At 47.1% G+C, this 17,094-nt stretch overlaps 1 protein-coding gene across 3 annotated transcripts in view; it reads left to right on the forward strand.

Moving 5' to 3' along the window:
• The window catches only part of CDR2 (cerebellar degeneration related protein 2), a 32,465-nt gene extending 17,172 nt beyond the window's left edge, over window positions 1-15,293 (forward strand). For all 3 annotated transcript variants that reach the window (XM_060172819.1, XM_060172817.1, XM_060172818.1), the window contains 3 exons: window positions 10,103-10,251; window positions 10,503-10,667; window positions 13,545-15,293. In XM_060172819.1, coding sequence (XP_060028802.1) covers window positions 10,103-10,251; window positions 10,503-10,667; window positions 13,545-14,391 — 1,161 coding nt within the window. In that variant the 3' untranslated portion in view covers window positions 14,392-15,293. The remainder of the gene's footprint in view (window positions 1-10,102; window positions 10,252-10,502; window positions 10,668-13,544) is intronic.
• Window positions 15,294-17,094: the final 1,801 nt, after the last annotated feature.

A 17,094-nucleotide genomic window follows, 5' to 3' on the forward strand; every position in this document is an offset into this window, starting at 1 on the left:
GGGCAACAAAAGGGAAATAAATATAAATAAAATATAAAAAAAATTAAAAAGCCTTTTAGTCATTGTTATCCTGAACTTTTAACTATTCAAAATTTCAGAGCAAGTTTTCTCTCTTGGATGAAGGGGAGGAAGGAAGGTGCTTTGTAGGCTAATGAGATCGCGGCTAGAGGTTCCCTGAAGCTTTCCTCCAGGGGACTCAGCCCACAGCCAGCGCTCATTGTTTCTCTGCTGGGAAAGGCAGCTGTGCTCACCACTCACAGTAGTTGGACCCTCAAGGGGTCGCCTCCTTCCTTTTAAATTTTTTTTATTATCCTTATTTATTTATAGGATAGAGACAGCCAGAAATCAGGAGGGTAGGGGGTGATAGAGAGGGAGAGAGACACCTGCAGCCCTGCTTCACCACTCGCAAAGCTTTCCCCCTGCAGGTGGAGACTGGGGGCTCGAACCCAGGTCCTTGCACATTATAATGTGCTCTCAACTAGGTGCGCCACCATCTGGTCCTGGATTCCCCTCTTTCAAGAACTCATGTTTTCCTTAGAAATTTTAAAGCAGTTTGTGCTTCCTTTATTGAACTTTCTACTCATCTGTTATATGTTGTACTTACTTCTTGCCTTATTCTCCTTCTTCCCGCATTGCATTGCAGCACTGAAGGCGGCTGTTGGTATTTATTCACAGAACCTAAACAGAGCCTAGGTAAATAGTTTATGAAGGGCTTCTAGTAATTCCTAAAGTTTAAGTTCCCACCTCTGGAGATTAAGAGATGGGAGAAACTCTATGGTTTCAATGTTAAAAGATTCAAGTTTTAAGTCGTCAGTTCTATGATAAACAGCTAGAAACCATAGGCATGCGAATTGCCTCTCAGGCTGTTTGCTCTGCTGTGTAGCGGTGATAAGAATGCTTGTACTCCTTTACACAGTTGTTCTGAGGAGGGGACATTATATAAGTGTATATGTTTTGAACAGTATAAATTGTTGCTCAGTTTATCCATACTTCAAGAATTTCAACGATGAAAGAATTTTAATTCTGGAAAAATTCTTTCCAATGACTGGAAAATTTTAAAAACAACCCAACTTGCCCAACTTTTTTTTTCCTTTTTGCCACCAGACTTATGACTGCAGCCTGATGCCAACATAATGACTCCTCCTCCTAGTGATGACTTTTTTTTTCCTTTCCCCTGATAGGGACAGATGGGGGGGGTGGAGAGGGAGAGACAGAGACCTGTCGCTGTTCTACTACTCGTGAAGCTTTGCTCCTGCAGGTGGGTGCCAGGGACTTGAACCCAGGCCTTTGCACATGATAACGTGTGTGCTGCATTGGATATGCCACCCCAAGCCTTCCTTTTAAGTTTTTTTTTTAATTTTTTTATATTTATTTTCCCGTTTGCTACCCTTGTTTTTTATTGTTGTTGTAGTTATTGATGTCATGGTTAGATAGGACAGAGAGAAATGGAGCGAGGAGGGGCAGACAGACAGGGGGAGAGAAAGATAGACACCTGGAGACCTGCTTCACCGCCTGTGAAGCGACTCCCCTGCAGGTGGGGAGCTGGGGGCTCGAACCGGGATCCTTACTCCGGTCCTTGCACTTTGTGCCACGTGCGCTTAACCCGCTGTGCTACCGCCCGACTCCCCAAGCCCTCCTTTTAATAGTAAGTTATAGATGAGTTTTTCTTTTCTTTTATATATATATATATATATACATATTTAATTTTTATTTATTCCCTTTTATTGCCCTTGTTTTATTGTTGTTGTTACTGATGTCATCATCGTTGTTGGATAGGACAGAGAGAAATGGAGAGAAGGGAAGATAGAGAGAGGGAGAGAAAGACAGACACCTGTAGTAGACCTGTTTCACAGCCTGTGAAGTGACTCCCCTACAGGTGGGGAGCCAGGGGCTCGAACTGGAATCCTTATGCCAGTCCTTGTGCTTTGTGCCACGTGCGCTTAATCTGCTGCGCTACTGCCCTACTCCTGAGTTTTTATTTTCATAGGTAAACTCCTCCTCCCCATTTTTCTACAGGGGAAATATATTATTTAGCCAGGGGAAAAGGGTTTTCCAAGGTGGTAATCAGAAGTACTTTCTTTAGTATTTTTGAAGACCATTTTGATACAGAATTCAAAGGACTTGGGCTGTGACCCTTAAATAAGGATAATCCCAGCACTGCAGAGTAGCCAACTTTCCATTCTATTTGTTATAGACTTTTCGCTTGCTTTGGGTGTGCCTTCCTGAATTTCATTTGAGCGTTTGAGGTAATAAACACGTGCCAACATAATCCCACTTCTCTAACCCTGAGGTTCTTTACGGGGTCTGCCCCACTTGTAAAGGTGCATAATCTGAACCTTGGACTCAGTAGTAAGGTGGCAATGTGCAGATGCCAAGCCACGTGTGCGGTAACCCACAGCACCTGCCCCTACTTTGTAGCCTTGCCTTCCCTTCGAGTTGCCAGTTTCGCTACCCCCTTCCTCTCTCTCCCCACTGTCTCGCTTAAAGGTTTCCCTTTCCCCTGTCTAACATGGCAATTGCATTTTCACCGATCTTTTTTGGTACTTGAATTTTATGGTCTTGACAGGCCAGTCAGATTCATGTGAGACTGTGTATTGACAAGACCTGAACATAAGTGGCATATTTTTTTCTTTTTTTTTTTTAATTTTATTTATTTTCCCTTCTGTTGCCCTTGTTGTCTTTTGTTGTTGTTGTTGTTGTTGTTGTAGTTATTATTGTTGTTGTTATTGATGTGGTTGTTATTGGATAGGACAGAGAGAAATGGAGAGAGGAGGGGAAGACGGGGGAGAGAAAGACACCTGCAGACCTGCTTCACCGCCTGTGAAGCGACTCCCCTGCAGGTGGGGAGCCGGGGGCTGGAACCCGCATCCTTAAGCCGGTCCTTGTGCTTTGCACCACCTGCGCTTAAACCGCTGCGCTACCACCCGACTCCCTATTTTTTTCTTTTTAATTTGATATTTTATTTATTGGGGGGTGAGCAATGGAAGTAGCACAGAAGCGGCCCCGTGGACTTGCTTTCCAGAGGCCCACGTCCGGCACCACCGACAGACAGAGCTAGGCGGGGCTCTTGCTCAGATGACAACGACCAGCCCCCCAGTCGGGTGCTGTCCTTTGCAAACTGCTGGTCATGGCTCTCTCCTGTCCTCCTCCACTTGTCGAGGGCAGGGCCAGGCTCCCGGCTTTGCTGAGGGAAGGGGAACAGAGGTGGACTTTCTTGGGGGCAGGTTGTGCTGGCTGGACCAGCTTTCAGACTGGTTTTCAGATGGGTTTGGAGAAAGCTCTGCTCTTCTCCGGTCCTCTTTCATGGCCTTGGCTAGTGGCATATCTTTAAAAGAAAAACAAGCTAACCCATGTCCTCCTAGATTTAGGGGGGGAAAAGATAACACAAATTTGGTGATCTAGAAGTCAAGCCTTATAGCTGTATCTGCAGAGTGCTGACTCTCTCAACTTAGATTAGTACTTACTAAGCAATCTAATAATTGGGCAGGGTAGGTAGCATACTGGTTATGCTAAGAGACTCTCATGACTGGGGCTCCAAGGTCCCAGGTTCAATCCACCACACCACCATAAGTTAGAGCTGAGCAGTGCTCTGGTTAAAAAAAAAAAAAAAAAGGAAGGAGGGAATGAAAGAATGAAGGAAGGAAAGATCGATATAGTAAGTAAATAGTTTTTAATGAAAGGACCCAAGCATCACCTTGGCATAGCTGCCAGGGGGTTAACCCACAGCCCCCTGCACACTGCCATTGAGGCAGCTGTGCTCTGGGATGCTGATAATTGAAGTGGCTAGTTCAGCCAGATGCTTTTGTTAGGTAATTATCACAGATTCATGAAGAAACAAAGTGCTTTTCTGATGACTTTGGATCCCGGCTCCCCACCTGCAAGGGAGTCACTTCACAGGCGGTGAAGCAGGTCTGCAGGTGTCTGTCTTTCTCTCCTCCTCTCTGTCTTCCCCTCCTCTCTCCATTTCTCTCTGTCCTATCCAACGACGACGACAACAACAATAATAACTACAACAATTAAAAAAGGGGCAACCAAAGGGGGAAAAGCCTTTTTGTATAACCATTATGCTGACTCTCCAGCCCCGCTGCATGTGTTTTTATCATAGTTTTTCATATGTCAAAGGAGACTCGCTAGTATACTTTTCAGACAGCCTTTTCTACTCTTTATATAACCATTATGTTATCTACCCCACCCCCTTTCTTTCTTCCTTTCTTTCTTCTTTCCTTTCTTTCACCAGCCAGGACTCTAAATTTGAATATTATCTCTAAAGGGGGCAGCATCTTGAGACCTACATAACTAGTGGGAAAGGAATATTTTCAGATTACTGAGGAATAAACAAGGAGAAATCATCTATAACTAGGACTAGAAGGAAGAGGGTTAGTGCTAGTAAGATGGGAGGCTAGTTTAAAAGACCTTCTCAGAACCTTTCAGCCAAGTCTCTTGGCGTTTTAGCACGTGTGGCACAGAGCACAAAGAGCTGATGTTAACAGGAGGCTGGAAGCTGCCTCTAGACCAGTAGTTTCCATCGCTGCTGTGTGAGGAGTGAGGCCAAGTGGACTAGGCACACAGAGCTTTCAAGGAGTCAGCACTACCAGGTGAATAGTGTGTTCTGTGTGAAGTGTTTGAGGAATATTATGGGACTGGGAGGTTTACTCTGGGAGTGCACATGCCTTGCATGTGTGAGTCTCTGGGTTCAGTCCCTGCCACCCCAGAAAGACAAAACACATCAGAAATGGCAGAGTGATACTCTCACCTCTCCCTCTCTTACAGAGGAAGAGAGAGAGAGAGGGAAGGAAGGAGGAGGAAGACAAAAGAGGAATATTGCACCAAAGTGAAGGCCTCTGAGAAGGGAGGGAGGGGCTTTCCAGTGTTGGTGCCTGATGGCGGGAGGAGGGCCTCAGCAGGGGTGGGGAGTGTTGTTAGATTGTTTTGCAGAAAACCGAGAAACTTTGCACATGAACCAGTAACTGTATTTACTGCTGACTGTAAGCCATTAATCCCTCCAGTTAAAACACATTTTAAAGGGGGATAGCAGGCTGCCTTGGGAGGACAAGGTGGTCTGAAGTCTTGTGAGGAAGCCTTTGAACAGGGCTAAAGGGTAACTGGAATTCCTGACTTTTTTGGGGGTGGGGGTCGTGAATCTTCTGACTTTCTAGTGAGATCTATGGTATTCTTTAAAAGTCATAGAATTGGGGCCAGGTGGTGGCGCACCTGGTTGAGCCACACATGTCAAGATGCGCAAGGACCCAGGTTTGAGCCCCCGGTCCCCACCTGCAGGACGAAAGCTTTGTGAGTGGTAAAGCAGGGCTGCAGGTGTCTGTCTCTCTCCTTCTCTGTCATCCCCTTTCCTTTGGAATTCTGACTGTTTCTATCCAATAAATAAAGATAAAAGCCATAGAATTACAGAAGGAATCTATCATATTACTTACCAAAATAATTGGGGAGAAAATTTGTCACATAATTGTTTCTCTCCATAATACATTAAATAACAAAATCTGATGGTAATCTGAAAAGCATGAGAATTTCCAATAGCGGGCTGAGTGGTGATGCACCTGGTTAAGCGCACACGTTACGGTGTGCAAGGACCCGGGTTCGAGCCCCCAGTCCCTACCTGCAGGGGGAAAGCTTTGCAAGTGGTGAAGCAGGGCTGCAGGCATCTGTCTCTCTCCCTTTCTTTAGCCCTCATCTCTCTTGACTTCTGGCTTTCTCTATTCAATAAATAAGCAAAGGGGTCCCAGGTGCAGACCCTGGCACAGAAGAAAGGAAACAGCAAAATAAAACAAAGCTCATACGATCATGTGATAATACAGCGTGACCACCCCACCCCCCCCAGCCTCCTGTTAACATCAGCTCTTTGTGCTCTGTGCCACACGTGCTAAAACGTTATCACTGGAACTTGGGCAGGACAGTAGGACAGTGGTGTTCTCGGTTAAGTGCGCAAGTTACCGTGTGCAAAGACCCAGGTTTAGACCCCCACTCCCCACCTGCAGGGGAAGCTTCACAGGTGGTGAAATAGGACCGCAGGCGTCCTTCTCTTACCTTCTTTATTCGCCCTCCCTTCTCATCAGTTTCTCTGCCCTATCATATAGGGGGCACCAGGAGCACTAAGCGAGTTGACTGTACTTGCACTGAACCCTGGCAATACCCTTGATGGCGATTAAAAAATAATATGGCAAGGCAGATGGCATAATGGTCCTGCAAAAGGCTTTCATGTGTAAGGGATCAGGTTCAGTCCCTTACACCTCCAAAAGCCAGAGCTGAGCAGTGCTCTGGTGAAAATATGATAAGTACATTAAGTAATAATAATAAACAAAAATTTTAATGGAGACGGGAATAGAAGAATGGAGATGAAACAATGACTGTTGATTATAACAAACAGGATGATGGGGAGGTTGGGTTCATTTTTCTCTGCATTTGTGTCTTTGAAGTTATCATAACCGACCAGTTTAAACATGTAATACGAGGGGGCTAGGTGGCACACCACTTGAACGCACCTGTCACCGTGTGCAGGGACCCAAGTTCAGGCTTCCTGCCCCCACTTGCAGGAGAAACACTTCATGAGCTGTGAGGCAGCTCTGCAGGGGTCTATCTTTCTCTCTCCCTCTCTATTTTCTCCTCCTCTCTCCATTTCTCTGTGTTCTACCAAATGAAAATAGAAAGGGGAAAAAAAAAAGGCAAAGTGACCATTGGAAGTGGTGGGTTTGTAGGGCAGTGACACCAGTGAGCCGTAGGTTAACACTGGTGACAAATTTGTAAAAATGTAGTAAGATTAGTCATCTGTAGTGAGGGTTTGGGTGGACTGAGAATTTAGGGTCAAGGTAAATGTGTAATGTGGGGGACGTGTGATTCAAACAACATCAAATATAACATGACAAAGAATATTACTATGATATAATTAACACACAACCTAATTTTAGGGAAGAATAGTGATTACTAAACTCAGTCCTACGAAGACAAATGGTAAAGCGTTCCATTTCCGAATTACTGCTGGGGACTGGCTCTGCACGTGTGCCTGTCATCACTATCAGACATCTCCAGTTAGTGAATAGGACAGCTAGCAACCGACTGTCAGCTACAGTTAGAAGACTGATGGTGGGTGGGGGACAAATCCCAGAGTCTGTGTCCTTACTCCCCTGCCCACTGTCACTGGCCCTTTCTGCTCCTTTGCCCGATAGAAGTCTTGTGTTGCGATTGGCCTCTCCCCTGCCCTCAGTGGTGCTTCCCACAGAGGGTTGAATCTTTCAGTGTCTTGGCAGGACAGCTCCTGGAAACTCAGTAATGGGGCCTGGACCTGGCTGAGCGCACGTTACAGTATAGGGACCTCACACATTACAAAAACAGAAAGACAAAAATAGAACATCAGAAATGGCAGTTATTCTCTCCCTCTCTCACAGTGAAAGAGAAAGAGAGAAAGAAGGAAGAAAAGAATAGAAAAGAGAAAAGGGAATATTGCATTAAAGTAAAGGGCTCTGGGAGGGAGGGAGGGAGGGGCTCCCAGTCCCCACCTGCAGGGAGCTGTGACATACACTGTACTCCTGAGATTCTAAACCCGTTTTTCCACTCCAGTATCCCACACCACACCTTCTTACCAGTGACAAGGATCTTCTGTGACATCACTAGCACAGGCCGGTAGTACAGACGGACTTACAGCTCTGAAAAGGCTTTCTCCCAGAGAACCGGTGAATGACTGCCAAGCAGCTGCTGGACAGGGGGTGGGGGGTGAGAGCTACAGGGACCAGGCTGTCTGCGTTCACCGCATTGAATACTCAGAACCTTACAAGCCCTAACAGTGTCATACTCTGCATGTCCAATTCTGTAAAACATTATTTGTTGTCTTAAGTATGTCGAGAACTTGTTTGTCAGCAAGCTGCCCCGAGCTGATATGAGGCGCTTGTGATCTTCATGTTTCTCAGGGAGATGTGTTAGTGCTTGGTTACGGGGCACTACCTAGCCTCACTCGGGATGTTACAGAAGTGTACAGCAGTGCCAGACTGCCCCTCTCCAATTTAAAGAATTTTCCAGAAATGCTTTTGCGGACAAGAGCTTTCGATGGGAAAGTTGAAATTCTGACAGTTTCTCAACACGTTACTATGAAGTTATGTAACTAGGTTTGAAAAAGGGGCCATATGTGCTTTTTAAATTCTGCCCCACTGTGTGGAAGGAGCTCTTTCTCTCTCCTCCTATGTTTCTTATTAGTAAACAAATAAATTTTTTTTTTTTTAATTAAATACTCGGTCTTGATCTCCAGTTTTTAGCACAGAACTCTTAAGACCTTTGGAATTTCCTGGATGGTTTATTAGGGACTGGTTGCCAGGAAACCATATGGTTAAAAGGATATTAGAGCTACCGAGATAGCACTAGTGGCAATGCAAATAGACGTTCATGCCTGAGGTACCAAAGGTCCCAGGTTCAATTACCAGCACCACCATAAGCCAGAGCTCAGCAGTGCTCAGGTTAACAGTAAAAAGAAGCGGCTGGGCAGCGACGCGCCCGCTGACGTGCACACAGTGCAGCGCGCAAGGCCCAGGCTCAAGCTCCCCGGTCCCCACCTGCAGCGGGAAGCTTCACGAGTGATGAAACAAGGCTGTGGGTGTGTCTTTCCCTGTCTTCCCCTTCTCTCTTGATTTCTCTGCCTCTGTCCAAAGTAAATCTTAAGATAAGAATAGGAACTGGTTGTTACTACTAATAAGGACCTGGGTTCTAGCCCCTAGCCCCCACCTGCAGGGGGGAGACTTCGAATGCATTGAAGCAGTGTCACAGGCATCTCTCTCTCTCCTCCATCCTCTTTCCTTCTCAGCTTCCTCTCTGTCCTATCAGTTTTAAAAATATTTTAGTAACAACGATACTAGTAAAGAAGTGTATGAGGGGTGAGGGTTGGTTGGTGGCACACCTAGTTAAGCGCACATAATACAAAGCACAAGGATCTCGGTTCCAGCCCCACCTGCAAGGGGGTTGTTTCACAGGCGTGAAGCAGGTCTGCAGGTGTCTGTCTTTCTCTCCCCGTCTCTGTCTTCCCCTCCCCTCTCAATTTCTCTCTGTCCTATCCAGTAAACAGCGGGAAAAAATGGCCACCAGGAGCAGTGGATTTGTACTATAGGCACCAAGCCCCAGCGATAAACCTGGAGGCAAAAAAGTCAGGAGGTAGCACAGCCGGTTAAGCTCATGTGGCGCAAAGTGCAAAGACCGGAGTAAGGATACTGGTTCGAGCCCCCACCGGCTCTCCACCTGCGGGGAGTCGCTTCATAGGCAGTGATGCAGGTCTGCAGGTGTCTCTCTTTCTCTCCCCCTCTCTGTCTCCCCCTCTTCTCTCCATTTCTCTCTGTCCTATCTAACAACGACGACATCAGTAACAATAATAACTACAACAGTAAAAAACAACAAGGGCAACAAAAGGGAATTTTTTTTTTTTAAAGGTGTATTAGTGTCCTTCCACCCCCAGTCTCTGGGGAGAGAAAACAGGGATGGAGATTAAGTTCAGTGAGTAGTAGCCAATGCTTTGATCCATCAAGCGCTTATAAAACTCTGAAAAGGCTAAGGGAATTTCCAAGTCGGAGCTGGGAGGATGGTGTATCTGGAGAGAGCAGAAGCTCCGCATAGGTGTGTGTCCCCTTACACCTTGTCCTGTGTTCCCCCTTGGTAATAAGCCAGTGTCCATAAGGTGCTTTCCTCAGTCTTGAGTACCAGCAAATTCTGGAACCTGCAAGGAAGTCATAGGGACCCCTCAGTGGTTAGCCTGCTGGGTGTATTTCGATGGACTCTGAGATCCCCGTCACACGGAGCAGCGGCAGTCTTGTGGGGTTGAGTCTTTACTGCCCGTGAGATGGCTAGTATCAAGATTGAGCTGTAACCAGGTGTGTTAGAGAATCAGAACAGAACATGTGGTCTGGGAGGTGGGACCATGCATAAAGCTTTGGATTCTCAACCATGAGGTCCCCTGAGTTTGATCCCCGGCAGCACATGTACCAGAGTGATGTCTGGTTCTTTCCACCTATCTTTCTCGTGAATAAATAAATTCTTGAGAGAGAGGATCAGAACATTAGTATTGAGACTCTGCGTGCATCTTGAGTATAATGTGTGACCTGGTCGTCGCTCTCTCTCGCAGTATCTGACTAAGCAGGTGGAGCTTCTGCGGCAGATGAATGAACAGCACGCGAAGGTGTACGAGCAGCTAGATGTCACGGCAAGGGAGCTGGAAGAAACGAATCAAAGGCTAGTCGCTGAAAGCAGGTCTTCCCAGCAGAAGATTGTGAGGTAGGTTTTCTAGAACGCATTGAGGAAGTCCCAGAGGGGTAGGAAGATATTAGGTGTTTGACTAATCTGTTTGGGTCAATATAGAGTAAGGCTTGCTTTAATTCTGCTGAAGAACTAGAGGCTAGAGATTAAGTAGAAGCCCTTTCCAGCTATGAAGCCCAATTTGAATGGCTGGCGACTAACCTCTCCTCACTGCTCAGGCCCTTAATTTACTGTGACAAGCAGCATTGGCTTCTGTCTGTTGTCCACAGTCTGACTGAAACAATCGAATGCCTGCAAGCCAACATCGACCACCTCCAGACCCAGGTGGAGGAGCTGAAGACATCCGGCCCAGGGAGGAGGAGCCAGGGAAAGACTGAGCAGGAGAGACCGGCCCCCAGCTTCTCCGGTCTGAAAGAGCTCTACGACCTCCGCCAGTAAGAGCCTCCTTCCCCAGCTCGGGTTGGGGTGGGAGGTGGGGGCACTCTGTCACTGGCACATTCTGGAATCCAGTAGATCAAAAGCACCCTTTAAAGCAGTCCGCCTTGCTATTAGTCTACCAGTGGGCAAACATTTGTAAATATACAATTATAGCGTTTTGGAGGTATTAATAGTTCTGTGAAAACGTTTTCTTAAAGGTTTGCTAGATAGGACAGAGATTTTTTTTAATATTTATTTCCCCTTTTTGTTGCCCTTGTTTTATATTGTTGTAGTTATTACTGTTGTTTATTGATGTCGGCGTCATTAGACAGGAAGGAGAGAAATGGAAAGAGGAGGGAAAGACAGTGAGCGGGAGTGAGAGACACCTGCAGACCTGCTTCACCGCCTGTGAAGCAACTCCCCTGCAGGTGGGGAGGCAGGGACTCGAACCGGGATCCTTACGCCGGTCCTTACACCTCATGCCACGTGCGCTTAACCCATGGCGCTACTGCCCGACTCCCAGAACAGAGAAATTGAGAGGAAAAGGGGGCCCACTTCATGAGTAGTGAAGCAGCACTGCCTGTGTCTCTCCCTGTCTGTCTCCCACTTCCCTCTCAATTTCCCTCTGAAAATTTAAAAATAAATGAGAGAGAGAGGTCAGAGAAAGGGCGACACCTGCAGCACTGCTCCTTTGCTCCACGAAGCTTCCCCCTTCCGGTGGGGACCGGAGGCCCTTATGCATTGTGACATGTGTGCTCAGCCAGCTGCACCACCAGCCAGCCCCAAAACTATTAAGTCTTTGAAATATTTATTTCGGTGTTGTAAAAAAAAAAAGGGGGGGGGTTGGGTGGTAGCACAGTGGGTTAAGCGCTTGTGGCACAAAGCACAAGGACCGGCATAAGGATACGAGTTCGAGCCCCCGGCTCCCCACCTGCAGGGGGGTCACTTCACAGGCGGTGAAGCAGGTCTGCAGGTGTCTATCTTTCTCTCCCCCTCTCTGTCTTTCCCTCCTCTCTCCATTTCTCTGTCCTATCCAACAACGACAACATCAGTAACCACAACAGTAATAACTACAATAATAAAACAAAGGCAACAAAAGGAAAGAAATATTTTTTTAAAAATGTTTTTTAAAAAAAAAAAAAAAGCTTATCACTCTGGCACATGCTATGCAGGGGATCCAACTCAGGACCTCGGTTTCCAGGTCCACCTCCCGGGCTCTTCTGTCAGTGCTTCTAATATGTTAAAGTTTCATTTTAAGATGCTATTATACATTTGGTAGAAGACAGATTTGAGGATTGTAGCACATTAAAATGAAAGAAAATCTGAAACTTCTGCAAAACAAAAGTCTAGAAGAAAAACCTGTACAGAAACAAATGCCTGAGGCTGAGTTCTGAAACCAGAACACACACCGTAGCCCAAGCTTCCCCCAGGGTCGCGCTCAGACGAAGCGTGTGGCCCAGGTGAGCAGTCTTGCAATCCGAGACTCGACTCTCTCGCTTGCTTGCTTTTTGCCAGGGCTTCACTGGGGCTTCGCGCCTGCACAGTCCCGCTGCTGCTGGGGGAGGTGTTTTATTTCCTTTTTTTTTTTTTCTTCAGAGGGTTAAAGTAGAGGGAGACAAGACAGGAGGAGAGTCCGCGGTGCTGCTTTGCCACTCACAGCTCCCCTTCGGTGTGGTGCTCCCATGTGGCTGGGACCTTAAACCTGGGTCCTTGCTCATGGTAAAGGATATCCTCCGCCCCCCCATACAGATTTTATTATTATTAATAACAGTAATACAAGCTAGAGGAGAGAGAAAACTAGATCGTCACTTTGCCCATGGGATAGCAAGGATTGATTGGGGGCCTCATGCTTCCAAGTTCTGTGCCACATTTACACGGTCACTTTTTGACCCCAGACTGATTTCTTAAATTTTTATTTATTTTTGAGAGAGATGCAGAGAGAGCACTGTTCAGCTCTGGCTTATGGTGGTGTGGGAGATTGAACCTGGGACTTGGGAGCCTCAGGCATGAGCGTTTGTTTGCATAACCATTATGCTGTTTCCCCCGCACGAGACTGAACTTTTTTTTTTAAATATTTTTTAATATTTATTTATTTCCTCTTGTTGCCCTTGTTGTTTCATTGTTGTAGTTATTGTTGTTATTGATGTCGTCGTTGTTGGATAGGACAGAGAGAAATGGAGAGAGGAGGGGAAGACAGAGGGGGAGAGATAGACATCTGCAGACCTGCTTCTCCCCTGCAGGTGGGGAGCCGGGGCTCGAACCAGGATCTTTACGCTGGTCCCTGCGCTTTGCGCCGTGTGCACTTAACCTGCTGCGCTACTGCCCGACTCCCTGAACTTTTTTTTTTTAATATTTATTCCCTTTTGTTGCCCTTGCTGTAGTTACTATTATTGTTATTATTAGTCTCGTTGTTGTTGGATAGGACAGAGACAAATCGAGAGAGGAAGGGAGACAAATGGGGAGAGAAAGAGACCTGCAGACCTGCTTCACGGCTTCCTGTGAGACAGAGGGAGGAAGAAGGGAGCTAGCACATCGCTGGAGCTTCAGGCGTCTGAGTCTATCAAAATAAAGATGTTTAAGGTGATTCTAATCTACAGCGAAGGTGGAAAATTACGAGGTTGTTGTGACTTCCTTGAAAAGTAGCAGTCCTAGTACTGATGTGTGAGTGGTCTGTAACATCTGGCTGTTCTGAACAACCTCGTCACATATGCTAAGTCACCTCCTGTGGCTCACTTGCTGGCCTCATGCAGTTGCACTGTAACTTCCCTCTCAATTTCTGGCTATCTCGATCCAGTAAGTAAAGATAATAAAAAATTTAAAAATAGCAACTGAAAAACCACCTTCCTGCTTTCATTCTTAGAAGACTGTGTAATCTGTCATTGTTCTTCTCCTAGACACTTTGTGTATGATCACGTGTTCGCCGAGAAGATCACGTCCCTGCAGAATGAGCAGAGCCCGGATGAGGAAGAAAATGAGCATCTGAAGAAAGCAGTGTCCATGCTGCAGGCCCAGCTGAGCCAGGAGCGGCAGCGGCGGGCGCGGGCGGAGGAGGAGTACGGGCTGGTGCTGCGGGAGAACGGCGAGCTGGAGCAGCAGCTGGGGGCCTCGGGCGCCTTCCGGGCCCGGGCGCAGGAGCTGGAGGCCGAGGTGGCCGAGCTGCGGCAGATGCTGCAGGCAGAGCACCCTGTGGTCAACGGGCTGGAGAAGCTGGTGCCGGACTCCCTGTTCATCCCCTTCAGGGAGCCCAGCCAGAGCCTGCTGGAGGAGCTGGCCCTGGCGGTGCCCGAGGCGCCCGGGAAGCCGCTCACGCGCAGCACCAGCGACACGGTGCTGAGCAGCCTGGCGGGGAGCGACATCGTGAGGGGCCACGAGGAGACCTGCATCCGCAGGGCCAAGGCCGTGAAGCAGAGGGGCGTCTCGCTTCTGCACGAGGTGGACACGCAGTACAGCGCCCTGAAGGTGAAGTACGAGGAGCTGCTCAGGAGGTGCCAGCAGGAAGAGGACTGCCTGTCCCACAAGGCCGTGCAGACCTCCAGGACCCTGGCGAAGGACCCGGCCGCCCTGAGCTTCCGGCCGGAGCCGGTCGACGTCTCCCCCGAGCCCGTCGCTTCCCCCACCACCCCACATTCCCCTGAGTACAAAGCGCTTTTTAAGGAGATCTTTAGTTGCATCAACAAAACGAAGCAGGAAATCGATGAGCAGAGAACAAAATACCGGTCCCTGTCCTCGCAGTGTAACTGAACCTCCAGCCCTACTACTGATTACCTCTCACTTCGCTCTCCCTGACCCTCAGGCAAGTGTTTGTGCACCCAATGTCGCTCGTGTCACTTGCTGCATTGCTTTGCTTCTGTCACCGGGTTCCGTTCAAGCTCCTCAGGAAACAAGCCAGGCCAACCTCTGCAGACTGCAGTGCCTTGGAAAGGCCCAGAGGCGGCAGAGGGAAGACCTGTGTTCCTGGGGTCACCGTAGAATGCACCCTGCGTATCACGGACAGCACGCAGGGAGAAAGGGCAGAGTTGAAACACAGCTAAGGCAGTTCCTACTGCTTCCTTGCTTAATTCTCAAAACTATGTAGAAATCTCTTCCACAAACACTGGCTGGATACTGTGAATTCATTAAGAAGAATGTTCTAAGGGAAAGCAGGGGTCTAATCCAAAATAAATGGCAATAGCAAATACTTCAGTCCGTCAAGTTTGGTTCCATCTGCCACTGCTCGATCTGTGGCAGCCACCTTCTAGACTCGGGCCCAGCTACACCCAGGCAAAGTCCGTGTGCCTGGTTACCTTGGCAGCTTGCGACCGAGCGGCCCTCTGCCCCCACAGAGGGTTTAACCTCAAGCTCCGGCACTCAGTCGGGTGTGGAGACCTTTCAGGCTTCCTTGAAACTATCGGGAAGAGGACCCTCTGACTAGCTGGCCAGCCGGCACCCAACTGCTTGTACTCAGTTCCTGCCCCTCTACGTTGCTGACCTGCTGCAGAGGTTTCTGCCACTTCACTGAACAGTATTGATGTTCTGACTGTGGAAATACACTGCTCCTCTCACCTGCAAACTTTTAATTTAAAGCTATTTAAGAGAAAGAACTGAGGTTCCAGTTATTGTATATATTTTTCTAAATACTAAATAAAGCTACCTATGAATAAGAACGCATGATCTGTTGCTTGTTATTTTAAGCTTAAAGCACTTCTGTTATAATCATCCACCTTTGGTCCCACCAGATAACTAGGAGATTTGATCGTGGCTTCTCTTCAATTTCTTTCAAGTAGGTTCTTAAAGGTGGAAATCGGGAAAGAAGCTCTTTCAAAGAAGCTATCACTAAAAAGCTCGCTGAAGACTTGGCAGAAACCAGGAGGAGTTTCTCCTGGCAGTGGTGCACTGGATCATAGACACAAGTCTAAGGTTCCTGCCAGTTCTGAAGAAAAAAGTTTCAGCGGCAAAAATGGCTGTCAGAACTCACAGGGAGTCTTGGCCCGTGTGTCCGTGGCTTATTTGCTCTGCGTTTATTATTAATTCTACCGAGCTTGGTGGTCTGGGCTCCTGGCTCCTGCTAATGTTGAAAATGGTTCATGGTGGAAGGAGAGTGAGACAGACCCAGTCACGTCTATCAGCCAAGAGTTTGAAATGAGAAAGGGGAGATGAAAAGACAAACTAGAGGGCAAAAGGAAAAAAGAAGTCGGTTCTTGGACTTGTGGAACAGCACACGTTGTTGATACGGGTATGTGCTTGTTAAAATTATGACTGAATTTCCTAAAATTTTTGCTATTTTAATAAAATGGTAAAAAAAAGTTTTTTTCCTTACTATTTTAGAAATATCAGGCTTGGTACTAAATTAACAGCATCTGACTAGCTGTTTCTCAAATCACTTGATAATCACTGGAAAGAAATTCTGCTGTGCGCTTAACTCAGGTTCAAATTCTGACCCCCACAGTATTAGATTATTTGGTGCTGTGTGTCTCTCTGTCTGAAAAACTGCCTGGAGAGGTGAAGCCCCAGTGATGACAACAATATAGGTAAGTCAGAGTTTTTTTATTTTTGCAAAGTAGCCTTGTGTATTCTTGCAAAACATCCTTAACTGAACTTAGACCGTGGTTTTTTGTTTTGTTTTTACTGCCGAGGCTTTACTTAGGCTTTGTGACTGCACAGTTCTGCTGCTCCCAGCAGTCTTTTATTTTTTTCCAGATAGACAGGGACAGAGAAAAGGAGACATCACAGCACTTCACTTTGCACCGTGCCCCTCTGTGGTGACTGGAGGCTCAAACCTGTCCTCAGACATGTGTGAGTATGGTAAAGTGCTCTGCCCAGGCGAGCTGTATCCTAGCCCCACCACCAATAGATTTTTTTAATCTTTATTTGATAGTCAGAAAATTGAGAGGGAAGGCTGTGATAGAGAAGGGAGAGACACCTGCAGCCCTGCTTCACCACTCGCAAAGCTTTCCCCTTGCAGGTGGGGATTTAGGGGCTCAAACCTGGGTCCTGTGCATTGCAACGTGGGCATCCAGCCAGGTGCGCCACCACCACACCCCCAGCACCAGTATTTTTAAGAGTACAAGCACTTTCATTTTTACTAAGCGCGTATGTTTTTTTTTAAAAAATATTTGTCTCGTGAAAACTTTTACCAGAGCAAAACTATTCCCCCCCTCTTCTAAACCAGTACACTAAGGTCTAATGGTAGAGCTGGCGATGGAGCCTGGGTCCTCTTGCATGCATGCAAACCCTCAGCACTGCTCTGAGCTAGCTCCCTGGCTGAACCGTGTCACTGAAATCATGCTTATCTGACCAGCTACTTCGACACTGTACAGCTTTAGCGGGTGTGTAGTAAGTAGTTTGTTCACACAGCCCCATGTATACAATGCGTGATGAGATGTTCACATTTCTTTCAACAAAGTGTTGTAAATTTTATTGTAGTTTTTCACCTCAATTCCTGTTTTAAATTTTTAAATATTTCCT

This window comes from Erinaceus europaeus, chromosome 15 (assembly GCF_950295315.1).
Source record: "Erinaceus europaeus chromosome 15, mEriEur2.1, whole genome shotgun sequence".
Lineage (NCBI taxonomy): Eukaryota > Metazoa > Chordata > Mammalia > Eulipotyphla > Erinaceidae > Erinaceus > Erinaceus europaeus.